At 49.7% G+C, this 23,825-nt stretch overlaps 11 protein-coding genes across 11 annotated transcripts; 9 read left to right on the top strand and 2 right to left on the bottom strand.

Moving 5' to 3' along the window:
* Positions 1–26: 26 nt before the first annotated feature.
* HO133_002524 (uncharacterized protein) lies at positions 27–1,784 on the top strand (the record flags this gene model as incomplete). Its single annotated transcript, XM_037293450.1, has 4 exons — positions 27–707; positions 757–999; positions 1,053–1,483; positions 1,553–1,784. The coding sequence occupies 4 exons, from the start codon at positions 27–29 to the stop codon at positions 1,782–1,784; spliced, it is 1,587 nt and encodes a 528-aa protein (XP_037150279.1).
* Positions 1,785–4,998: 3,214 nt separating this feature from the next.
* Positions 4,999–6,144, top strand: HO133_002525 (uncharacterized protein; the record flags this gene model as incomplete). The annotated part of the gene is made up of 4 exons (XM_037293451.1): positions 4,999–5,030; positions 5,232–5,517; positions 5,579–5,889; positions 5,952–6,144. 4 exons carry the CDS (start codon positions 4,999–5,001, stop codon positions 6,142–6,144), a joined length of 822 nt encoding a protein of 273 aa, XP_037150280.1.
* A 122-nt stretch (positions 6,145–6,266) lies between these two features.
* On the bottom strand, positions 6,267–6,508 carry HO133_002526 (uncharacterized protein; the record flags this gene model as incomplete). Its single annotated transcript, XM_037293452.1, has 2 exons — positions 6,267–6,322; positions 6,355–6,508. 2 exons carry the CDS (start codon positions 6,506–6,508, stop codon positions 6,267–6,269), a joined length of 210 nt encoding a protein of 69 aa, XP_037150281.1.
* A 1,122-nt stretch (positions 6,509–7,630) lies between these two features.
* On the top strand, positions 7,631–9,581 carry HO133_002527 (uncharacterized protein; the record flags this gene model as incomplete). Its single annotated transcript, XM_037293453.1, has 2 exons — positions 7,631–7,972; positions 8,022–9,581. The coding sequence occupies 2 exons, from the start codon at positions 7,631–7,633 to the stop codon at positions 9,579–9,581; spliced, it is 1,902 nt and encodes a 633-aa protein (XP_037150282.1).
* Positions 9,582–10,390: 809 nt separating this feature from the next.
* HO133_002528 (uncharacterized protein) lies at positions 10,391–12,235 on the top strand (the record flags this gene model as incomplete). Its single annotated transcript, XM_037293454.1, has 3 exons — positions 10,391–10,435; positions 10,479–10,828; positions 10,876–12,235. 3 exons carry the CDS (start codon positions 10,391–10,393, stop codon positions 12,233–12,235), a joined length of 1,755 nt encoding a protein of 584 aa, XP_037150283.1.
* Positions 12,236–12,877: 642 nt separating this feature from the next.
* On the bottom strand, positions 12,878–13,169 carry HO133_002529 (uncharacterized protein; the record flags this gene model as incomplete). The annotated part of the gene is made up of 2 exons (XM_037293455.1): positions 12,878–12,997; positions 13,026–13,169. 2 exons carry the CDS (start codon positions 13,167–13,169, stop codon positions 12,878–12,880), a joined length of 264 nt encoding a protein of 87 aa, XP_037150284.1.
* Positions 13,170–14,635: 1,466 nt separating this feature from the next.
* HO133_002530 (uncharacterized protein) lies at positions 14,636–15,512 on the top strand (the record flags this gene model as incomplete). The annotated part of the gene is made up of 3 exons (XM_037293456.1): positions 14,636–14,654; positions 14,690–14,777; positions 14,918–15,512. The coding sequence occupies 3 exons, from the start codon at positions 14,636–14,638 to the stop codon at positions 15,510–15,512; spliced, it is 702 nt and encodes a 233-aa protein (XP_037150285.1).
* A 389-nt stretch (positions 15,513–15,901) lies between these two features.
* Positions 15,902–17,538, top strand: HO133_002531 (uncharacterized protein; the record flags this gene model as incomplete). The annotated part of the gene is made up of 4 exons (XM_037293457.1): positions 15,902–16,367; positions 16,417–16,615; positions 16,660–17,224; positions 17,287–17,538. 4 exons carry the CDS (start codon positions 15,902–15,904, stop codon positions 17,536–17,538), a joined length of 1,482 nt encoding a protein of 493 aa, XP_037150286.1.
* A 1,656-nt stretch (positions 17,539–19,194) lies between these two features.
* HO133_002532 (uncharacterized protein) lies at positions 19,195–19,410 on the top strand (the record flags this gene model as incomplete). The annotated part of the gene is made up of 1 exon (XM_037293458.1): positions 19,195–19,410. One exon carries the CDS (start codon positions 19,195–19,197, stop codon positions 19,408–19,410), a length of 216 nt encoding a protein of 71 aa, XP_037150287.1.
* A 51-nt stretch (positions 19,411–19,461) lies between these two features.
* Positions 19,462–20,885, top strand: HO133_002533 (uncharacterized protein; the record flags this gene model as incomplete). The annotated part of the gene is given in 5 exon segments (XM_037293459.1): positions 19,462–19,500; positions 19,514–19,595; positions 19,831–20,380; positions 20,439–20,448; positions 20,475–20,885. 5 exon segments carry the CDS (start codon positions 19,462–19,464, stop codon positions 20,883–20,885), a joined length of 1,092 nt encoding a protein of 363 aa, XP_037150288.1.
* Positions 20,886–23,108: 2,223 nt separating this feature from the next.
* On the top strand, positions 23,109–23,797 carry HO133_002534 (uncharacterized protein; the record flags this gene model as incomplete). The annotated part of the gene is made up of 2 exons (XM_037293460.1): positions 23,109–23,506; positions 23,713–23,797. 2 exons carry the CDS (start codon positions 23,109–23,111, stop codon positions 23,795–23,797), a joined length of 483 nt encoding a protein of 160 aa, XP_037150289.1.
* Positions 23,798–23,825: the final 28 nt, after the last annotated feature.

A 23,825-nucleotide genomic window follows, 5' to 3' on the forward strand; every position in this document is an offset into this window, starting at 1 on the left:
ATCAGACTCTGTGCCACCCTGCTGAGATGGGGTTCCTGGAGCGCACAGCATGGAAGCTCTTCAACACACCAGGAAGAGACCCGTTCGTGGACAAATCGCCCAAGCTACTCGCCACACCCTCCATGACCTTGATCTCCAAGTTCTCTTTGCCCTCCAATGAGCCTTCCCGATCGTCTTCTGCCAGCTCATTCTCTTCATCCTCGTCGTTTTGGACGTCACCAGCGCCATCGCGATGGCCAAGATACTTACCCTCGAGCGTTCGCAACACGGTCTCCAAGAGACAAATTGCTGTCGTGGTCTGTTTGCTGCTGGCTCTCCTCATCTGGGTCATACCACAACCGCATACATGGCGGCGTCGAGTGATCCACATCACGGTACAGCAACAGGTCGCGAACCCATACCAAGTTTTACGCCCCATCTCAGAGGCGATTCCTACGAAGAGGAAACATGCTCCTGATCCAATGCACTGGCTAGAGCAGAACTCGAATAACAAGCACGCGGAGAACACTGGACTGGGTTTGCTGAAGTCGGTGCCGTCGTTCGGTCATCACTCTGCCAAACCGAGAGCTGCTCTCATCAGCTTGGTGCGCAACTCTGAGCTGCCTGGTTTGATGCAGAGTATGCGACAGCTGGAATTTCAATGGAATCGGAAGTACAATTATCCGTGGATCTTCTTCAACGATGAGGCGTTCAGTGATGAGTTCAAGGTATGTCAATGCATTCGCCTCCGAAAGAACAAAGCTGATGTGAAGACAGGCCGCTACGCAAAACCTCACTTCTGCCAAATGCTACTACGAAGTTGTGCCAAAAGAGCACTGGTCCCTGCCCGACTGGATCGACGAGGGAAGATTCATGAACAGCTTGGAGTACCTGGGCGCTATCGGTGTGGGCAAAGGATGGATGATCAGCTACAGACACATGTGCCGTTGGAATAGTGGATTCTTCTACAAGCATCCACGGCTCAAGGATTTCGACTGGTATTGGCGGGTTGAGCCGGATGTATGCTAGAATCTTTCCATCAAGACCGTTCATACTGACATGCTCTCCGCTAGGTCCACTTCTTCTGCGACATTGACTACGACGTCTTCCGCTTTATGCGCGATAACAACATGAAGTACGGTTTCAACATGAACATCCTCGATGACGCTCGATCCTTTCCTTCCCTCTGGTCTCGCACCCGTTCGTTCATCAACGCCCATCCAGAGCTGATACACCCTGATGCCGACTTGGACTGGCTGCTTGACTCCCACAATAGCGGAGACTACAACAATTGCCAATTCTTCTCCAATTTCGAGATTGGGGACCTTAACTTCTTCCGCGGCGAAGCGAATGAAAGATACTTTGACTGGTTGGATAGAGGAGGAGGCTTCTACTATGAGCGGTTTGGAGATGCGCCTATACATACTTTGAGTGTGGCTATGTTCGTGCCGAAGAGCGAGATATGGTTCTTTAGGGATATTGGGTACCAGCATGACATCAACAGGTCAGCCTCTGCATGCCAAAGCCTTCTGCATTTCCGCCCATGTCTCTAGCTGACAGTGATGCACCCTAGGCACTGCCCGCCACAATCCTCCCACCGCTGCTCCTGCGATCCAACCCCAGTCGACGAGAATTTCTACCGCCTCGTCCCTCTTGAATCCCCACAGAAAAAGCCAGATGATACCTGCATTCGCCAGTTCCTGGGCGGACATTGGCTCGACAAGAAAGATGCCTGGTCTCAGGAAGTTGAGAGAGCTTTTGGTGGAGATGGATATCAGGGATATGTCGCCGGAGGATTGGGTTAGCTGGTTCCAGGCTTCAGAAGCAGCTGTCATACGTGGCTGACAGGATACTAGAGGTTCTAAGGTATTGCATAGTAACGTCATTTGGCATGGATACTACTGCGAACGTTTACTTAGAATTGGCAGCTTGGCACCATTACTTTAGCATCTTCAATGACAAGTCTTCGAATGCGACAGGAACCTACCACCCAGAAGGGAAAGAACCCTTTTCTCCAACAAATACCATCTGGTTCCCGGAACCAACACAGATCATGTGCATACCAATCGCGTCCGGCTGGCATGTCTCCTACGCCAAAAAGAACGCTGGCCCAAGGAGAAGTAGCATGCAATATACCATCACAGTCTTGCGGCTGGTCTCATCTATAGCCCTTGGCAAAACCAACTTGGATGACTTGGCGGCTTCATGCAAGTGCACATCTCGACCGATTCCTTCCCATTCCTGCCAGTAGGATACACGCTTCCGGCCTCTTCCCCTAAACCTGTCTTGATTTTCTGGTAAATTTCCCTCGGGTGTTCGATGATGGGTCCGGTTGTCGTGATCATTTCGACTGTAAGATGGGGGGTATGAGTTTGTAAAGCCGTGGAAGAATGGGTGATGAGTCGGAGATCTCCAGATGTAGAGGGTGGAATGGGCGGGGGAGATCGCCTGGTGGGAGAAGGACACAGAGGCTTGGGAGCAAGAATTGTGGAAGCGCTGTGTAAGGTTCGTAAGATAGACATGTTTGCTTGAGGAGCTCAGGGGTTGAAGGGGCGATTTTAAGTGGTAGATGGATTGTCGTGATTGCGGAGGTCGATGAGAGAGTGCATGCAGGTTCCGGGGGTTTTCACTTCATTATAGTTGTTGTGGTTCAGAGGTAGTGGATATGATGTAGGTAAATTAAAGGGGGGTACTTCATAGATATCAGGCGCCTAGACTAAGCAGGACAGAAGTGCGGGCGGATGAAGATCGCTGTCAGAGCTAGCGCAACGATGCTACATTTCGAAATAGTGAATCGCCTTGTCACCTGCCAGGATGATGCAGTTGGTCCAAGCCCAACACCATTGTGTGGAGTTGGGCGCTCCTGAGTTGGTTCGATTCCATCTCACTATTTCGATGGTTCTACACCTCGACCGGGTCACAGGATGTACGCTTCGGGCGGACAAGCGGGAAGGCCGGCTTATCTGTTGGCCCGGATGGATTGCCCTAGCCAAGCACTTCATTAGATTCCCATCTGACGGAGGTTCCCATGTTCTTGGGCGTGAACATGGTGAGGTGATGTGTCAGTTGAGAGAGGTTTGGTTTTTCGTTTTGCCTTCTTTCATAGTTGGTAGTTGATCGGTTCGAAGGCAGGATGTGTGAATGATGCTGCTGGTTTTATTTTCTTTTTCTTTCCATTCAATCTTCCTGCTTCGCTTAGTCGTCGTGACGTCCACACCACACGAGGTCTGATATGCATTTGCGGCTGCTTATCCCTTTTCCACCCATGCATTCAGATACCTTACCTGGGCGAACTGTATTTAGTTTACTTGTGGAGTCTGTGCTCTGACAGCCCTTATGCCATCAAAGCCAGTTCGAGTCGAACAAATGATACCCCGGCATGTTTTCCTGGCAGGCAGTTCAGGTCACTGCTTCAAGCTCTTTCTTACAGTTACATTCATATACTGGCCATACTGCATTGTTGTTTCTTAATTCTCAATGCCACAGTGTCGTGCATGACTTCCGAGGCTCGAATCTCGCTTTCCATGCTCCAGTACCTGAATATCATCAATGGTGCTGGCCAACATCATCACGACAGTCAAATCAAACATCGTCGCAAATATCACAAATCAATGCCTCATGTTCAGAGCTAAGGGATGCCAAAACTCTGGCAGTAGTGGCAACTACGGTCAGGGCAAACGCTAAGAGGGCGTAAACACATCCCGAGCGCCGACAATCAAAGATATGGGAATTCTATTGGATATGACAACGCTCGACGAAACGATCTCTTTCTTGGGAGTCTTGCACACAAAAGGCAATAATATAGTCTTCACATTGACGATGGTAGCAATGATGGACAGTCGTTGGAGAAAGCACGCGAATTAGAGTGCCCGTAGCCGCCCTTCTGCCAAGCTTCTCTCGTAGCCGCGCTAGGCGAGGCCTCGTGTCTCACTGCCAGCATCTGCTGTCCCTTTCTTACGTATATTGTGGTAGCTACGACGCACACGAATGCTTTGACACGAGAAAGGGTAGTGATGCACTCGATGAGCGCCAAAATCAGCAGGCGAGTTACCAGAAGAAGTGGCAGTCTCAAGCGCCCAAATTATGGTCATGAAGCCGAAAGTCTTCGCCGTCATGACAGAGATGAACTTAGACAGAGCGTTGTGCCAAATTTTCCACGTATTTGGGATCCGTACCGCAACAACTGCAAAGTTGCAGTTGCAAACTTTTCTCGCAGCATGTCTGGCAGTCCAGATAGACAAACAGCAGAATTAATCCCAGAGTATCAGCTAGTATCCTGTTTATCCAACAAATCTTCGAAACCTATACCCTTCTTATCGAAGTAAAAGCTCGACGGGTACCAAAATCGTCAGCGTGACTCACCGCTTTTAGTGCGCGATCGCGGGACGCTTGGGAGCTATTTTCGTCACATCAACAATGCCGATCGAGTTCGTATTCAGAAATCCCCCCGCATCTCATGTTCAACGACAACTCTCAGCCGACCTACGCGAATGACCAACTTGAGTACGGAGGGTCGCATGGAACATCGATGTATGAACAAGTATATGTGTACGTCAGCGGCCTTCCTTCCTCATTCATCAATTTCAACCACTGCAGCGATTCGAAGACACGATGTCTTTCATCAGATGTCTTCAAAAGTGTGCCATCGGCTACCCTAGCACTCAACCAATCCGTCTTCTCCTTTTTCTCTTCGACCTTGTCAGCGTCATCTGCTTCAGCGTTCGTTTTGAATTGGTCCAAAGATGGGTGTCTACTTACGGCGAAGTACAATATCATGACAACTTAACGACTGCGGCTTTGATCGCTATTGTCCGTCTTCCAGACTTCCCACCCTCCTAGATCTATGCTCTGCTTACATGCTTCTATGTATAGCTCATGCTCTCACTCCCCTGGACGCTATACGTTCTCCTGCGGCCATCATTCACTACCTCGAGCCTCCACCCCGTCTATCACGTCTGCTGCGAACTCCTATGTTGGGTTGCGCTCTTCGCCTGTGCTACCACGAGCTCGTTAGACAATATGAATGCTTTATGGGATGTCACAGGCTTCAAGTGCGAAGGACAAGGTTTTGCTCAACCAGACTGCACGAGCGCATACACTAAGATACAGAGTCTGAGATATGTAGCTTGTGCGTTTGCTTTCGTGGTAGTGTAAGCTCTCTATCTATTTTAGGCAGGGAGACCTAACACCGTTGGCTAATGCTCGAGTAGAATCCTGCATTTCATCCTCTTTGTGATTGCCTTGCGAACCAGTGGCTACTCGGAGGCTGCGAGAAGAAGGATATCTCAATGGATACCTACTTTCATCAAGACACTCGCCCGTCGCCTCAATTCCCGAAGCGATGGCCAAAGCAATCTCCTTGGCATCCGCATCCCACTTCTCTTACTGGAGCTCATCAGCATCATCCTTTGGGCCGTTTTGTTCGCACTTTACCGCAAATGGATACCCAACACCCGGGGCTTGGGTACATATTTTTTAAATGGGGAGTGGGAGCCACCCTCAGGCTTCGACATCAGCATCACTGTCATGCTCGCATTGGTAGGTCCCTGATGTACGCCAATTATCCAATACCACTGTTCTGACAAAGTATCACACCCAGGTCATTGCCTGCTTCTTCTGGACCCTCGTTGTTTTTCTTCGGCCTCTAATCACGGCCTCTCAGGTTCGTAATGGGTACCATATCGTTCTGGAACTCCTCTGCTCGACCCTCCTCCTTTTATGCGGTATAGTAGCATTCTGGTGGAACGACATGATCAGTTTGAGACATTCTGTCACTTTCAATGAACAGTGCATCACAATCGGGCCCCCGATCCCTGGCGAAGATCAAGATGGACCCGTGCAGTGTGAACCCCATATGAAGGCGTTGCGAGGATTGAAGTTTTTGGCCCTGGTCTTTGTGTACTTGATGGCGTAAGTAGGGTCTCCTTCACATGATGTGATAAGTGGCTGATGGACGCCAAATCTTGATCTAGATTGCTGCATCTTGTGCTTTATGTATTCGCCTGTCGAGCGTGCTACAAGAGAAAGCGGGAGAAGAATCATGTGTACGCGATTGGGTCGGAAGTTGAGTTGCCCATTGTGACTCGCTCGGCAACGGACGGGCTGGCTGCGGAGTTGAGCAGGAACCGGAGTGAAGAGCGAGTGTCAGAGGCTGTTCCTGCATAGTGGGGCAGTCAGATGATAGTCAAGCGTGTCTTTGACTATTCTAAATGCTAGATTCAGAACCATATTGTTCGCAACGTCATATGTACGATTCCTAAATATACTCACTAGCTCTCCTACGTCTCTCACTCCTCATCTTCATCCCCTTCTTCGTCATCCGCAGACTCTTTATCCAACCCATCTTCGCGAAACATAGCCACGTCGTAGTCTCACGCTCGGGTCCACACATCTTTTTGGGAATGTTCTTCCCAACGAGCGTTGAACCCAGGTCAAATTCCTTCCTGTCCGCATCTCCAAAGTCTTCACTAAAGCTCTCTCTACATGTTCTTCGGGCAGCCCACCCCTCCCTTTCAAGGTTTTCAGGCATGTTTGAAGACAACTTGAAGCTTTTGTAAGCCGTCCATGCTTTCTCGACCACCCCAAAGTCGCCAAAAGGGGTAAGAGATAATGGAGCACGGTGCCCTGATCTGGTTCACGACCTCCCTTGCAGATCCACACTTCTCCTGCGGAAACAGCACTCTCCTCGACATCTCCCGTTGCCCCAATTCATCACAGCTCTTGCCCCGCATGTAGAGTCATGCTGATCAACGCGAGCACGGTCCTCCCCCATTCTTTCACCATGTTTTTCTCCCTTGGCATCTCGTAGAACACGCAGCCTTTGAGGAGCTCAAAGCGGTGGGGGCGGGTGTCCAATCGGCTCAATGTATGTTCCGCATCGGACGAGGCGGCGTATGAGATTAAAGTCGTAGTTTGAGGGGGTCTGGACGGAGCGGGAGACGCTGCAGCGGGCCAGGGGGCAGCATAGAGGATGCTGTGGCCTTTGATTAGAGGATGGGGCGAGTGAGGGAGGGAGGGAGGCGGATGCGAGGGCGTATAGTTGACAATTGCGCACGCTTTGAGCTGAGGATTCGGCCAAGGTAAAGGTTGACGCGTAGAAAGGTTGGACTCGGTGGAGCAATACTCGCGTTTGCTAAGCGCATCACGCGCGGTCACGTGCATCGCATTCCTCTTCTGAGACCTATTAATTGTAACGACGATTATCTGTTCAGAGATCTGATGAGAGTAACTACAGATAACGCTGTCACACGTACACTGTAATGTCGATTCGTTAATCTTACAGTATTCACAGAGCTTTCTTCGAAGCGGCGCCCGCCTGTACTCGTACTGCACCCTATTGAGTTGTATGGCTAAGAGGGTCGGGAGGGTCGAGGGAAGGTGGAGAATGAGAAAACGGCCTCTGTTAGTCGTATTCTTTTGGCAACGGTCAAGTAACGCCTGGTGTATCGGACGGACTCGGCCATTCTGAATATGCAGGATGATATCATAGGAACATTGGCGGCTGCCAACATGAGGCTGAGCAAGGATTGACATCTGACTATGACTCGCTCGCTTTCTTTATCCACCAGGTATCCATCTCTCCCTGTCCAACCTTCAAGCGCTGCATTTGCCAATCTCAAACCTAACAACGGCTTGATCAATCCATCCCACCATGGATCCTGCCTCATTTTCCTTCGCAGTAGTCGGCATGTTTTTCACATGCGCAAAAGGCTATAAGATCTTTTCAGACGCTTACAAGGCACCAGCGGATGCCCAGAAAGCAGCTCGAGATGTGCTGATTGAAGGGTGTACTCTAGAGGTTTGGGGCGAGCACTTTGAAATCCATCAAGCGAAAGAGCAGCGAAGCGAGAAGCTCAAAATCCATCTGCTGAGGGGACCCATGTTGTATGGTTGCTTTGAGGCCCTTTGCGCCATATCCGAGATCTTTACGGACATCAAGGGGTTGGACAAGAAATACGGCATCTGTTTCAATTATCATACGAAAGGTGATAGAGTAAGTGGGCAGTCTGTAGCATTACAGCAGCAGGGCTCATGAATTATAGAGTCCGCATATACCTCGAAATGTTCGAGCTCTACTGGAGGGGCGTGATCCGTCACGGAGTCCATCACCAGCAGAGCGAAACGAAAAGAACGGAGAAATGGATCGGAAAGTCCATGACTACAACAACAAGATGTCGCTTCTTCAGAAATGTCGATGGAGTTTGAAAGGCAAAGGTCATGTTGAAACACTCCTCAAGGATCTCAGAAAGTACAATGATGATCTTGTTCGTCTTTGCACGTGGGAGGCGCAAGCACAAATAAATCGGGGTTTACCTACCTTTGCCTTACCACAGTGCAAAAACTTCCTCGATCTGCATTTCATGGCCGACTCCGCCCAGGATGCTGCTAAAGACAAGTCCTCACCAATGGCCGATGGTCGTGAAAGGATTGCGGAAATGGCCAGGTTCAAAGCGAAAGTGGTTACACCTGCTCAAGTTTCTAAGCGGTTCCGAGCCCGTTGGCGTCTTCTTGATAAAAGGGACTATGTTGTGAAAACATCTGGTCCTCGGACGCTTGCAATCTCTCGGCAGGATCAGCAAATAGTGTTTGTTGAGTGGCAATCCTATATTGGTCATGCAGGTCGACCTAATAAGCTCGCCGAGGAACAAATCCAGCAACTTGGAGACTTCCTCAGTGTCCCCGATCGTCCACATGACTTCCGTATACTAGACTGCATCGGACTGTTTAAGGATGAACCAAATTCTCGATACGGTGTGGTGTATCACCTGCCCTCGTATATGCGCGATCTCGCGCGCCGCACTCGCCCTGAAAACCTCGGGCACGTCTGCAAACCAAGTTCATTGACCCATCTCCTGGACAATGTTGATGCTATACTTGACCTCGGCTTTCGCTTCGATCTAGCAAAGAAGCTCGTGTACAGTATCGTTGTGCTGCACACCTGCGGCTGGTTGCATAAGAATATCCGCTCCAACAACATCTTTTTCTTCCCAGCTCGACCAGCTGACAACAAGAGCTTTGAGAACCGCCGAAAGGACCTTGGCCGTCCCTATATCATGGGCTATGGGTTGTCGAGGCCTGATGACGTTGTCCAATCAAATGAACACGATGATCGTGGGCCGCAGCACTACTCAAGGAGCCCTGAGGTCCAAAGGTCAGGTGGCTTTATTAGTAGACGGGTTGAGGTAGGAAAAACAGCCGATCATGATAAACTTCTGGTTCGCCCATCTAGGTCTCATGAATGGGGCTCCGACGCCGATGAAAAGCCTCAATTAAATATCTATCAACACCCGGACAAAATGGCAAACCCCGCCCGTCGCTTCCGACACAGCTACGACATATACTCACTAGGTCTGGTGCTCTTGGAAATTGGACTGTGGCAGAGTCTTCAGACGTTTGAGAATGGCCAGTGGGACGATGCCTATGCTTTTCGACACTTTGTGCTCACTAAGCTGGTTCCTGATCTATGGGGCCAGTGTGGATCGATTTACGGCGGTGTCGTGAAAGATTGCTTGAAGATGTCGAGCGATATCGGTCTGGAGGATGAAGAGGGACGAAGATTGGCTTGGAGTATCGCTGAGAGGTTGAACTTGTGCAATGCATGAGAACGTCGTTATGAATCATCCAACAAGTGTCGCTGTTCCTAGCCGATCAAGCTCAGGGTGGTGAGGCTTATATTTGAAGCAGAGATCGAGAACTCAGATGCAATGAAGAAGGCGAGCAGGTAGATCGGACGCTTCTTGGAAAGATGCCCGCGATATTTATCTTGCTGTTTGCGCTACCTTTGTCTCGAGAAGACAGAACGGACTACACAAGGAGCCATGCGTATACATCATTGCTGGCTTCCTGCCACTACAGTACTCTAAACCTCTGTTCTTGTGAACATGTGAATGGCAATAAAAATGACTAGGATACCCTTGTTACCCCTATACCCGAGGCTTCTTGCAGACGTAGAGAGTGTTTTCGGCACATGAAAATCCTTACATGCCAATACTGTCACTGATGCCTGGGTGGTGCATCGTTTGGGATTATGCCAAATCGGCGACAGTAATCGCAGACACTGGGGTATTACTTTCTGCCTCATGTCATAAAGACCATTTAAGATGGGCAGGGTATCGGTAGGACAGAGAACGCGTGAATGAGCTTCTGTCTTCAAGTAATTTCAGAAGATTCGCTGATATCTTAAACGGCGCAAGTCTAAAGTAGGGCACATCACCATAAAAACACAGTACCTAAGTGATTGGCCATGGCTTGGAGAGTAGGTAGCCGTCCTAGACGCGTAGCGCGCTTACCCTCAGCACCTTTGGAGCTTTCAACTTCTGAGCTTCCTCAAATTCCAAACCTCACTTTGCACCTCAGTTGAACATTTGGATCACGACTGAAACCCTAACCGTTTCTTCCGGAACTCAGCATCATGGAAAAGCTACCTGTGGAAGTACACACGCTCGTTGCCAAACAAGTAAGTCAGTCAACCGGGTGATTGATTTGTACTGACGAAAAAGGTCACATCGCGCAATGATCTTGCGTCTCTACGCGGCGTCTCAAAACACTGGAGAGATGTCACTTCTCCCGTTCTATTCGAGACCTTGGTCATCGAAACAAATGAATGGCGTATGGGAAAACTAGACTGGAGGCCTTACGACTCTTTGAAAGAAACGACGTTCGAGTGCCTCCATTTGGTCAGGCATTTCAAGATACATGCAGTCTTCCATAGCAGACTCGAAGATCGTTGCCCTCACGGCGTTTTTCCAGGAGGCAAATATGAGTGGGAAGAAGATGGTGTTGACGCGTTGAGAATCGAGATGTTGCCCTTACTAGCGCAGCTCAAACCTAGGGCTCTCCGTAGCTTTCGGTACGCTTCTCCTCGAGGACATTCAAGTTCTTGCTGACCACAAATAGTTGGGATCTAGGGTGTTGTATGCCCAAAGAAATACTTGGAGTTGATGGCCATCTACAACGAGAGCAGCCGGAGATCGAGTCACTATCCCTCAATACAGGAGCTCCGACCGACAGAAACTTTGTGTTTAAAGATGGAGACTACACCATTCCACCACCAGCGCCTCTGATGCTTGATGGCTTTCGACGTCTTCGAAGCTTCTCCTGGACAGGTGCTAGACTGGCATCAGAGTTAGAGTCCTTGCGTGTCTTTCTTGCGGCAAACAGAAGTATCCTCGAAACGCTGGAATTGGACTTCATTGATCGGAATTCAGTGAACCATGCCTGTCAAACACGGCTGGCGAGTGACGACCCCCGCGTGTTTACTACACACGTCTTACCTCTTTCGCCAGATCCATCCATCAACTCCTTTCCCGCGCTTACCACTCTCTCGCTCTCGGCCGTCTGTCTGCCGTTGAACCTTGATGCGACCGTTTTGGCATTCGACTTCGGCCGACTACGCGCTTTGAAAATCCACAGGTGCAAAGACACACACCTTCTACTACGAGCTATCGTCCATGCTGCCCAGTCCCTCAAGCTCGAATCCCTAGACCTTATGATGGAGGACTTCGCTACCAAACAGGATTGGGGAGGTTCAGGCTTGACAGCATTTCTACAGTCGTTCAACAGCCTCCAGCAACTGTACCTCTCGATTACGCCATCAGGGGAGATAACGACAGAACAATATTTCGAGTCGATACTATGCCATGCGTCGACCATGAAGAGACTAGTGTACCACGAAATGGCCTTCTATCACCCGGAGTCTGAATACCCGACTCAAGATAAAAATCTGACTCTCGCAACCCTAGATTTGGGCTACGGTTCGACAGGGGCGATGCACCGTTTTATGCAACAGTCAGGTCTTGAGAGCTTGGGATGCTGCGACTCGCTCTCTCAGCTACGACAAATACTGGAGTCTTGCACCTCTACGCAGAGCTTGAAACTTCTCCATATCAGACGTTCGAAGTATGGTTTTGAACCATTGCTCCGAGACGACATGATTCAATGGACCGTGAAGGGGGTTGTTGAGCCCGTGGGGCCGGAGAATCACTCGGCGCAAGCCATCGCGAATTTTGAGCTGTTCGACTTCGTCCGGTGGGCTTTCGGTTCCAGAGGTTTATCGAAGCTCCGGATCTTGGCGTTTGGAGACTTTTCCTATGATGGCCGCTTCGGGGACAAGCGCCTTTTGTTCTGCAGGCAGCGTATAGGTTCACCCCATGGATTTCGGCTGGCATCAAGGGAAAACGTGATCAGTCTGGGCGGCATCGATGAACCTTTTGACTTCCTCTGCGCTTGTCCTAATGACCCGCTCTATCCAAAATAGCATATTTTTCAGTATTGGCTTCGGAAATGGGGTGTTCTTAGAGCCGTGTGCGCATCAGATACTTCCCAAAATGATCTGGAGGCCATCACACGGAATTAGAAGAAAACGTGCCTTTGGATGTTTGTATCGAGTGATTGCTCAGCCGCCTGTGCAGAAAACGGGACTGTTATTGTTTCAGAGAACGAGTAGAAATGGACTGCATGGAATGTGACATGGAAAGATGCGATCTTGTTTGCAAAGTAGATCATAGGGGCTCCTTCGGAGGGCGCCATCGCGACAACACGCCCTCGTCATCACCGTGCTGTGACGGCACTAGCGGGCCGTTCAAGTTCTCGCACTTTCGCGTCGACGCTTCTTCTTAGTGATCTTCAGGATGTGCGGATATTCCCAAGTGCGCAACTAGGAGAGACGGTGCATAGCTATACCAGCAAATGAGGTGAAGACAAAAACTTATCAAGTACACATTCTTCCATAGATTGAAAATTTTCACATGAGTCTCCCACTAAAGCCTCCTACTGAAATCTCTCATACAAATCTCATACATACCTCCTTCTTTTGGTCTGCAGTCCTGTGCAGCGGGCAATTGCTCCAGCCAACAACCCTCTTGCAATCCTTCCTAGGTATCGCTTTGGGATCATCAATTCATCCTTTGCTGTTCTTGGTAAGTCTCTGCTGAGTCCCAGCATTCTCTCTATCATGCGGCTTCATCTCCACGCTCGTTCTCTTAGAGGCCACATATTCGTCCCCTTCCACCTCCCACTTCTTAGTATCTTGGTAGCAAGGTACACACGCGTAAGAGCCTCTCAAGCACGTGCGTATCCTCGTCGCCTAGGTTTGATTCTTCTGTAGCAATCCCCCAGTAAGATTCGCCATCGTTTGCTGGTTCAGCTTGGTTTGCGGCATCCACTAGAGGCCTATGACTCAAAGAAGTCATGTCGGGTTCTGTAACGTTGGTAGGAAATACAGCTCCTCAGCTTTATTGACAAGTCCGCTCCTCGTGTTTGATTCGCTGTCGATCTTCAGGGGAAGAAGGGGGGTTTCTGTATCCCCTAGCATGATGACTGGATTGTCCGCGTCCGTAGGACATGAAGCTATTGGGTTGAAAAACGTTGAGATTCAGATTTGCCGGTAAGAACATTGTACTATCGTGACTTATATATGATTTGTTGACTTCATGACCTATGTGACTGCACTGGCTGCTGATCACCGTGAGAGTGTGTAGATTTGGAGTTTGGGCTTCTGGGACTTGGGGAAGGCGCGAGCATCTCCCTTGCTGGTTCTAGCATCCATTTCTATTCCCGTTTCCTCCGGGTCTCTGACTCTCGAGTTGGAGCATACATGGCTAGTATCCCACGGTGAAGGACTGAGAGAAGAAGTACGTGTGCTGAGGAGGAAGATGAATCGGACCTTGGCATACCCCACAGTCAGCAGATGGAATATCAGGACAGGACTGGCAAAAAAAGAAGGCAAGCCTTTGGGGCTTTAGATAAAGCTTTATGGTGAGTCAGTCTCCAGCATGACTGACCCATGCAGGGGCTTGGAGAGAGAGGTACGGGGGGGTTGGGAATTACTTTCAGGCAGTTCAATCCATTGTGTGGAGGAGCATGATTTGCTTGACACATGTGTTCACTTCGCTTCATGATCAAATAATCTAGAAACGTAGCTAGGACCTTAGCAAGTAAAACTGCTACTTGAAAAGCAAATTCGCTCCTCGCGGTCACGTGACCATCCACTAGCGCGCCGCTAATGCGAATGACCTTCGCACTCACTCACTTCTCTTCCTTCTTTCCTCAAGACACTGACCACGGCCAAAGCAGCCACACTGCTTTCAGCTTTGATTAAATCTTCTTCCTTGGCTCACCAGGGGAACTGCGGTCTACGAGGGGAAAAAGAGCCTCCGGGCTCTGGTGCGTCGGTGCGTCTTCACTGGGCGGTTTTGCCCCCAGTTGTTGAAAATTTACAAATCTTCCACATCTGTGGAAGTCGGACCTCCGGGTTCGGGTGTGTCTACACTGGGGGATTGACCCCCAGCTGTCAAAAATTTACAAATCTTCCACATCTGTGGTAGTCGGACCTCTGGGTTCGGGTGTGTCTCCACTGGGCGGTTTTGCCCCCATCTGGTAAATATCTACAAATCTTCCACATCTGTGGTAGTCGGACCTCCGGGTCCGGGTGTGTCTCCACTGGGCGGTTTTGGCCCCAGTTGCTAAAAATTTACAAATCTTCCACATCTGTGGTAGTCGGACCTCCGGGTTCGGGTGTGTATCCACTGGGCGGATTGACCCCCAGCTGTTGAAAATCAAACTTTCCTCTCTCGTGGTATCAGGGTCCTTTGGACTCGCTGGTTCACCGCTGCAGCTCACTTTGGCTCAGGCTGGTACCATTCCCCTGATGTCTTCAATGACAGCACAATCTGTTGGTACGCTGGCTGAGGATTGCAGCAGTTCTCCCAAGGTCATGCCGAGCTCAAGACGCGCGCTCGAGAGCGAGATGAGGACAACCTAAAGCTCAAAGCGGAGAATGAAGCACTCGGACAAAAAAGGTTACCCGTTGAAAAAAAAAAAAAAAGGGGGGGGAAAAAAAAATTAAAAAAAGGGGGGGGGAAAAAAAAAATTTAGGAAGAGGGGGAAAAAGTTTAAAAACCCCCCCCCCCCCCCCCCCCACATTAGAAGGAAGAATCAGAGACCGGGACGCACAAATCACAGCCGCGGTGAATAGGGACTGGACAGCTGTGCAGCCGCACCTGGATAACGTTCTAAGGGAGACCAATGTTGTTCTGGTCCAGCAGCGAGACGTGCTTATGAAGGATCTGGACCAAGCCCATAGAAAGAACGATGATCTACAAAAGCTGACACAGGGTCTCATGGAAAAGCAAGAAGACTCAGAGTCATCTAATGTTGCAAAACTGGAAAAGGAGCAGCAAGAGCTTGTTCAGCTCCGAGTGAGGGTGTCGGCATTGGGAAAAGCAGCCGAGCAGGCTGATATCCAGAGGAAGCGACTCGAACACGTCCGAAGGGCGGAGAACCGGGGAAGGGAATTAAAGTTCGAGCCTGGAAACGACAAGCTCCGAGCCAAGGCTAAAGCTCTCGAGCTTACATGTAACGACATGAAACCTAAGATCGCGAAGCTACAAGCGGTAGTACAGAGAGCTCGACGGACACGCGAGGCTTTTGTGCACCGCTGGGACGAGATCAAGCGTCTCACCTACTCTACCCACAAGGAGCAGCAGCTACTTGCAGCATTAGCAGAAATCGTGAACGAGGAACTTTTGGAGTGAAAATGGAAATGCGAGTGCTCAGCTGAACAAAACCCAAGGGTTCAAAGATAGTTCGACTACGCTGTCTGGGCCAAGTCTTCCATTTCGGTCTCATCCTTTACATGCTAATGGCTGGCGTCTTTGTAGTCCCACCTTCGCTGTCTACTTCTGCGACCTCGAGAAACAAAAACAAGGTCTTCTACATGCCTCCACTGAACGGCTTGTAGAAGACCTTGTTGACCACTACTAGAGCAACTCCCAAGCTAACTTTCGTTAGTAAGCTCAACTCAGTACTCGTCTCCATTCTCAGCAAGAAATGCCACACAACTATCCCACCGTGATCACTGAGATCATTTTCTCCTGCCACCGTGTCCTCTTGCCACACCAACCTATCGGTTTGCGAGAACAATATGGCTAGTCTAGGCCGACTTTCAGAAGAGGTATCTGACTATTTGGCCGATCAGATAATCTCGGCCAAGACGAAGAATCTGAAGAGCACCATGTGCGCGGAGTTCTCGAACATACTTCACCTACGTTCGAAGACCATGAATGCTGCGAATTTTAAAAGCCTGACAAATGTGACGCGGGAGACTCTGCTACGGTTTCTTGACTGGATCGCGCTTATCATCATCCTCAAGACGCCAATCATCGATACATTACCTATCGGATGGCAGGAGACCCTAGAGTTCCGCCACACATCTGTCAAGTGCTTGACACAGATCGAAGGCCTCGAGGTATCGTCATCAAACTCATATGACGAGAAGCGAAAAAAGCCAGGGTCGAACTGGATCAGTTCCGTCGGAAGAAAACCGCTTCGGAAAAGTTCGTTGGAGCCCAACTACCCCTATTCTAAGGCAACCTCAACAGGTCACCGGAGTGAGTCAGGTTCTCATCAAGAGGACTTGGTACGTGATACAAGGTTCAGACAACGAGGCCCTGAATCTTGTACTGGAAGTAAAATTCTCGGACGAGAATGCGAAACCGACTGTGGGCTTGCCAATCGTCAAGATTGATAAGACGAAGATGAAGACTGTGCAGTTGCAAGCGAAGATGTTGGCCTTGGAAGAAGACGCAGCGCTGGAAGCTTTGCGTTCTCGACAAGTTGACCGAGATCCAAACAAAGGGTACGTTTCCCGAGATATGAGGAAGCATTGACTCACGCTTATAGGCCCGCTGATAGCAAAGAGTCCATTCGCAGCGCGCTAGTCGAGGTTCTGGACAGCCTCATGGAAATGACTCACTACAACCTAAAAAAGCGCTACATGGACGATTCCGCCGCATTTTTGCGACATCTGCTCTTCGAGCGTAGAACACTGAGATCCAACAACGTTTTGAAGATCCGGAAAATCATATCACGGCTCCCAAAAGCAAGCCACCAGCACAAAGCAAAGAAATCGGCTAAGAACGCATCGGCATATGACACCTTGCACAAACTGTATGTTGAAGATTCGAGCAGTGAGTTTCGCAAGAAATTCGAAGAACAAGACCGCATCGCGAACTTGCGGGTTGCCGAATCGCAGCAAACTGTGAACAAGCTCAGGCAAAAGTTCGTCGACCTTGAGCGGTCTCGTTCGGCCATTAAAGCAGGGTACTCTATTCACAAGCCAAAAAGCCAAGCCGAGGACCAAGCACAGGAGCTTGAGAATGCTCTTACCGAAGTAGCTCGACTACCTCAAGCTGTTGAAGAGCAATTTCAGACTATTGAAGAGCTGGAGCAGCTGCTGATGAGTACCGTAAGTTCCAATAAGAAGCTTGTTTCTGGGGAGGTTCAGAGTCACCGTTGCATGACACTCAGATGGCGCTTGCAAACGAGCACGTCGGAGATCCTGCAGCACAGCCTTCTTTAGTAGATGGCCCTGTTCAAGAGGATTGGACATCTTCAACATTCGGGGATCAGCTGGAAGTACCAGGAGAGGACATCGACGAGCTCGAAGCGCAATACTCGGCTAAGGACCAGATGCGTGGAAAAGAAGCCACGTTGGAAAGCCAGCTCGGCGATCTCAGAACAGAGAACGCTGAGCAAAGAAGAAACGAACTTCTAGTCTAAGAACAAGACAAGAAATGGTGCAAACTTTTCGAGGAATTCATGCAGCGGGCAGCAGATGTGCAACGCAAGGATGCCTCCAAAAATCAGAGCAAGAAAGGATTCATTGATCTGCAATAGATCGTCAAAGTGGGGGAACTGCAGGACGTCTGAGTTGGCTTGAAGAGAGTTTTTGGTGATGCATTTTCGAGTTCGGGCTGTCGGAATCGCAATAGCACCTGTCAGGACAAGAGGAAGAAAAAAGAGAAGCTCTACCAGGGCGAATAAAAAAGCCCGAAGATGATCTCAAGCATACAGAAGAGAAGTTCCTGTCTATTCCCGGAATATTTGACGAAGAAGTCTCCCAAATATAACTAACGGACAACAGATCTGGGTTCTCGAAGAGGACGTGGCTCGACAAGTCTTTCCTTGCTCCGCAGCTCGAAGCTTAATCACCCACTCACAAGCAAACTCCAACATTGTGCAGAACCAAAATGAGGAGCAGCATCACCCGGACTTGGAAACCTCAGCTTGGGAACACGACTCTGAGACAGTAGAGCAACACTCCTCGGTAGCAGAACCCGGATCTCATGGCAATGAATCGCCGCACTGAAGAACGCGAGCGAAAGTAGCACAAGCTCCTTGAAACATTCTTGCAAAGAGCGCCAGAAGTCCTACGTAATGGCACGGCTCTACACAAGATCAGGAAAGCTTTCTCCGATTTGGAGAAGAACGCGAACGAGGGATCGCAAGGCATTTGAATCAGTGTAGCCGTCGTTGACATGATAGCGCCAAACAAATACGGTCGCGAAACATCCAAACAAGCCTCTTCTGTTGGCCAAGCGGAGTGAAAGCAATGGGCAGCAAGGTAATTATGCTACGTCACGAGATTCGATCGTTTCACATACGCTTACCACTTGCAGGCTGGTTCGAAAGCTCTACTCCTCTCTCAGGTTCTGAGTCAATCACATCATTTCTCTAATTACGTCGGTCCCCAACGTCGTCGAGTGCCAACGAAAAGAGGATGAAGTTACAAGAGGACCAAGTGAGCCAGAATGGGGAATGGGCGCTAAAGATGGTTGGAATACGTGGACAGACGACTTGTAGACGACTTGTGTCTAACGTCGCAGAACTGACCGGGTGACACAATCAATCTGGTTTGCCACCTTCTTCATCGGATAAATCCAACGTGGATTAGAGAACCTCTTCCGCGAGTATGATCATTGCTGCTCTGCTACACGGAACGAGGATCAATTCCCAAGACGACCAGCAGTCCAAGCAGAACCCTTGCGAAGATCATTTGATAGTGGTTTCTGCCGCGTCAACGCCGCAGCAAGGCCTTGTACATCCCACCTGTCATCCCCCCACGCCAAGCGCTTGACCTCCCTCCCTTTCTCTCATACACAGAGTCCAACTCCGACCCTTGATCACCAACCTGCTTTCGTCTAAAGTACCATGCCAGATCTTTTTGCCGAGATCTAACCTCTCGGCTAGTTTCATCCGTCTGCTTCACCACCGCACTACTTTCCCTCTCCATGATTCAGAAGGTGGACATCTTCACGGAGAAGACTCACTGCATCCCCTTGAGGGCAGGGACCGCGGGTAAGCGTCTCGAGGAGGATTCCACGGCACTCTCGCAATGTCGTTAATGTCGAGGCGAGTCGACGCCTTGCCCTCAACATGGCTAAGGCTGTGGAGGATGATGCCGCTCTACTGGCGACGTCGACGCCGTTGCCACTGATTGACGATGCGACTTTCGCCCGCTTGGCTCTGCTATGTCACGCACCTCCCACGGCATTGAATAGCCTGGAGCCAGCGTCGCAGCCTCAGTACACAAATCCGACATTGCCTATGATAGCAGAAGGCCAGAAGAGAGCAGAACACAAAGACAACTAGAAAGCTTATTTCGAAAGCAGCCACACAGCCACAGCTCTGACCACAATCCTGATGGCCCACCAAGAGAAAGTGTCAAAGTATATCTGTGGTGTACCCCACGCAGAATCTCATTGCGCTTCGATGGCACGGAAAGGATGCAAACGCCGTTGCGAAAGCAAAGAGTGCTTTCGAGAAATTGCTGGCTGGTGATTTTGCAATGAACGGAGACTTAGCGCGTCTTAGATGGTCAATAAATTTTTGGCCCTCGCCTTCCTTCTTTAAAACGCTGATCATTGCCAAAGCAGTCACACTGGTCACATCTCTGATGAGTATCTTCTCCTCTGGCCTCTGGCCAACCAGAGGAACAGTGGTCTTCTGAGGGAAAAAGGGTCTTCGGGCTCTCGTGCTTGCTGAGTCTCCACTGGGCGGATTTATCCCCAGCTGCTAATAAAGAGAAACGTCGTCTTCGGTACCAAACAGCGCCCAGCAACTCCGGCAACATACGGAAAAATGATCGGTCGCGCGTCGAAGTCCTCGAGCACCTTCTCGAGAAATTGGAACGAGAGAGCTTGGCTCTTGTCCGGCAGTCAGAAGCTGCGTGCGAGCTCCTTGGAGCACGCGTTGAAGAATTAGACGAGCAGGTTCAAGAACAAAGTCGACAGGAAGACTTCCTCCTGGAGCGTTTGTACTACTGGCGCCAGAGACTTAGTGACCTGGAGAAGTCGAAGCAATACGAGGAGCGGCGACTTCAGAATCTTATCAGTAATCTCAAGGACAAATACATGAGGGAACAGATGTACCGATTGATAAATGAGCGAGATCCTTATCATATTATCAGTAACAAGGACCAAGAGATCAACGGCATGAGGAGGTTGTGCGCCTTTGCAGAAGATGATGGCCCGCAGTCAGCAGCAACCAAGGACACCAAAGAGCCAAAATCGAACGACGACCCGACCCCATACTGGCTTACTCACAATACTCCACAAGACTAGTATGGCATCGCGTTAGAGGCGTCACGTCCATCAGAAGATTTGAGCTCACGCTCGCAGTTTTAGTATAGTAAGTCTCATAAAGAAGCTTCCAAGCAACCATCGCCAGAGCCACAGTCTCCCGAGTCTCTTCAATTCGGTCCCTGCTCACCTGACCATCATGGATCGGAACTCAGCCACATTCCAAGTCAGGGCTGGTTGTCTGACGAAGAGCTTGAGAGCGCTCACGTCGATAGTGACTTGAGTCAGGGTCGAAATGGAGAGGAGGGAAATCTCGACGATGTCGAGAAGCTCAAAGCAGAAGTCGAGATGCTTCGGCTCCAAGTACGAGTCATTGAAGACAAGAACATGGCCAACGCCGAGCAGGAGCGAAAACGGGGCAAGTTGTATGCTGAGTTCCTACGATGGGCGCCGAAGGTTCAGCAGGAAGGTTGGCTCACGAACAAGGTTCGGAAGGCGTATGCAGCCTGTCAAAAGATGGTTGAGGCGCTGGAATCAGGAGACTGAAGCGTATTATGGTCACTCTCGGGTGAACTCTGTGAATCTAGAGGTCGAACAGATGGAGGAGATTCGTGTGCTGCATCAATTGATGTTGCGAACTTTACGCTAAGTATTCTCAATCCCCTAATTTATATTTGCTGACTGACGTGTTGCAAGAGTACCAGAGCATCAACATCATCCTGATATCCTCCCGTCTCGAACTTGACCTGTCGTAACATTATTCACACCCTCCTAGTAGCCACGTTTTGGAACACCACCTGATCTGTACTGGGCATGAAATGTGGCCCATGGGATTCCTGAGATAGGACAATTTATGCAACCTGCGCATCACAAAAGCTGCATCTTGACACGACCACCCCTCGACAAACGTCTTTGTCGAAATGTGGCCCCCGCGCATCCCAGCCACCATGTTTTCCAGCCACCTGATTTTGTACTGTATTTAGGACCTGGCCCCGGAGAGGTTTTGGAGAAATCAATCCGTCCGTTCTACACACCACATACCTGAAATTCTAACAGTCTTGTCCAAACTCGAGTCGGGGAAGGAAAGGCATACCAGTGAAAAGATGAAAAAGGGGGTGGAAGAACTTGGAAAGGCTCATGGGTCGTAATAGGGTATGTATAAACTGGCGCTCGTAGGATCTCAAAAGAACCTGTTGGATAATGGGCGGTTCTGCTCCAGTGTTCGAATCAAGACATCATAGTGAGTAAAGCTTGATATCAGATTAGTTGTTTGGGGATCTCATTAGCCTTGTCCATAACAGTGATTTGAAGAGCTTTAGCGAGCTTGAAAAATCTGAGAACGCAAATCGATTTATGATCACTAAGCATATGCAACGTGTCCAAGTGTTTATCTATAACTATGATCCAGCGAGCTTTCAAGTCGCAGCTGTTACATCAAACTGAGATACGAAACATCAAATAGAAAGTTGTCCTTCGCCCCTTGGGGATGTGGTTTAAACCCCTTTCCATTGGAGTTTTCGTAGGATATCGACCGTGGTGGGATGGGTCCTAAGCCGTCGATAGGTCGGTATCCCGTGGAATCTGTCCGAGCTCTCTGCATCAGGAGGGCGAGGAGGGTTCGATCCGTTCATGTATAATTTTCGGTTTAATCTTTTCCATTTTACTGGAGGCTAGGTAGGCCAGGAATTCACATTCATCAGCTTTGTCCAAACCCTGAAAGCAGCAAGGGAAACCATGCGTAGAAACGTCACATTGAACCAGCTAAGTGACCACAGTCAACGATCAGCCTTCAATCTGTTCAATAAAATGGCTTTGTCCCTTAGAGAAGTAGGACCGACCCCGGCGTTGCTCGCTTTTCCGTACCCTATCCCTCCCTGAGCGAATAGAACTTTCAGCAACTTCGCAACCTAATTGCTGGACATGACCAGACTCCAGCGGCGCAGCTCTCTCCCACTTGGAGCCTGTCTCGATCTGTTCCAGCAGCAGAGTTGGCTTGCTGATAACAAATCCCTTCATCAACTCATTATCTCACTTTACAACTTACTAATCAACAAAGAACGTGGACACATCCCTCCTTGCTCACATTCCTTTCTGGCCCACCTGAGACTTTTGCCATCGAAAAATCCAGAACAGAATTCGAATCTACCAAAGACGTGGGTCTGGTGCGATCTGGGGAGGTATGATTGCGTATTAGGCATAGGTGGAGGAAGCAGAGAGCTTGAAAACTATTGTAGAGAGTACAGCTGCGATTTGAGTGAGGTACTGGGAGGCAAAGTTATACTTGCTGGGCTTGCGGTTTCATGCTGTTAAACGTATGCTGGTATTCCTGAAACTGCAATGTCTGCGTCTGAGCAACTAAGTTCGGTCTTCTTAGCAGTAGGAACATACCACGACTTTCCTATATATCTCCTCACCACTTAGCAATGCCACTGCACGCGTAGTATTGTAGGAAAGTTTTAGGACACTTTAGTACTTGGCGGAAGAAGTATGGAGTCCCGATCATCACCCGTTTTCGTGCTAGCGTGGAATTAAGCGAGGAACCAGAACAAAGTTGCTTGCTGCTTCTTCTTTTCCCTTTTCTTCTTCAAGTGACCGATTACTGCTAGAGCGTACGCTTGCCGTTTTAATCACGATCTCCCCTCTGCAAAGCAGAGGACAGCGGTACTGTGGGAAAGGAGCTCCGGCTCCTACGGAACTCGTGTCCGAACACACCTCCGGGTGTGAGTGCGTCTCCACTGGGGCATTGACCCCCAGCTGTTATAATTTAGAATGTCTTCATCAGGGACATCTCAACCTTCTCGAGAGGATGAAAAGGCTTTCAGCCGTATGTTCACCGGCGGAGAAGTCTTCAAGCCTCTGAATGAGGAGCAAATGCGGAAGCCCGATCTTGAGCAGGCTCATGAAGCCACGGAAACAGAGCCAACTCCTACCCGTGAAGAAGCAGACGCGCTACGAGCAGAAAACCTGAAACTCGAAACCCAGATCTGCTCGCTACAGGCCCTGATGCGCGATCAAAACAAGAAGATCCGAGAGCTTGCCGGTGATCTTCGCCAGGCATGCAAAGAGCGCGACGAGATCATCCAGGTGGCGGAGAAGATGAAGCATCAGCGAGAACTGAAGCCGAGGCAGATACAAAAAGCTTTGAACGGAATCTCTAAGATCTTGAAGTAGTTTGAAGACTCCTCTTCCACCTCCCAGAACCCCTGCCATCAGAGCCGCTCGGAATGATGTACTTAGGTCGTGGCCCGATTACTCGCTCGGCGGCACAGAGCGGCAGATACGCTTGAAGACTACAAAATGAAGCGGTCAAGTCAGGGGCGCTGAGACAAGTAGCTAAGTACCCCTAGAGTGACAATCATCAAAGCCTTGGTAGAGGACTAACTCCGTTTCGGCAGAATGAAGAACTACAATGGCATGACCCACAGCCCGATCCCGACGATATCGCCATTGCTACTTGATGTTCCGGGTCTTAGAAAGGAGAGATCG

Source organism: Letharia lupina, assembly GCF_014066315.1.
Source record: "Letharia lupina isolate WasteWater1 chromosome Unknown contig_15, whole genome shotgun sequence".
NCBI lineage: Eukaryota > Fungi > Ascomycota > Lecanoromycetes > Lecanorales > Parmeliaceae > Letharia > Letharia lupina.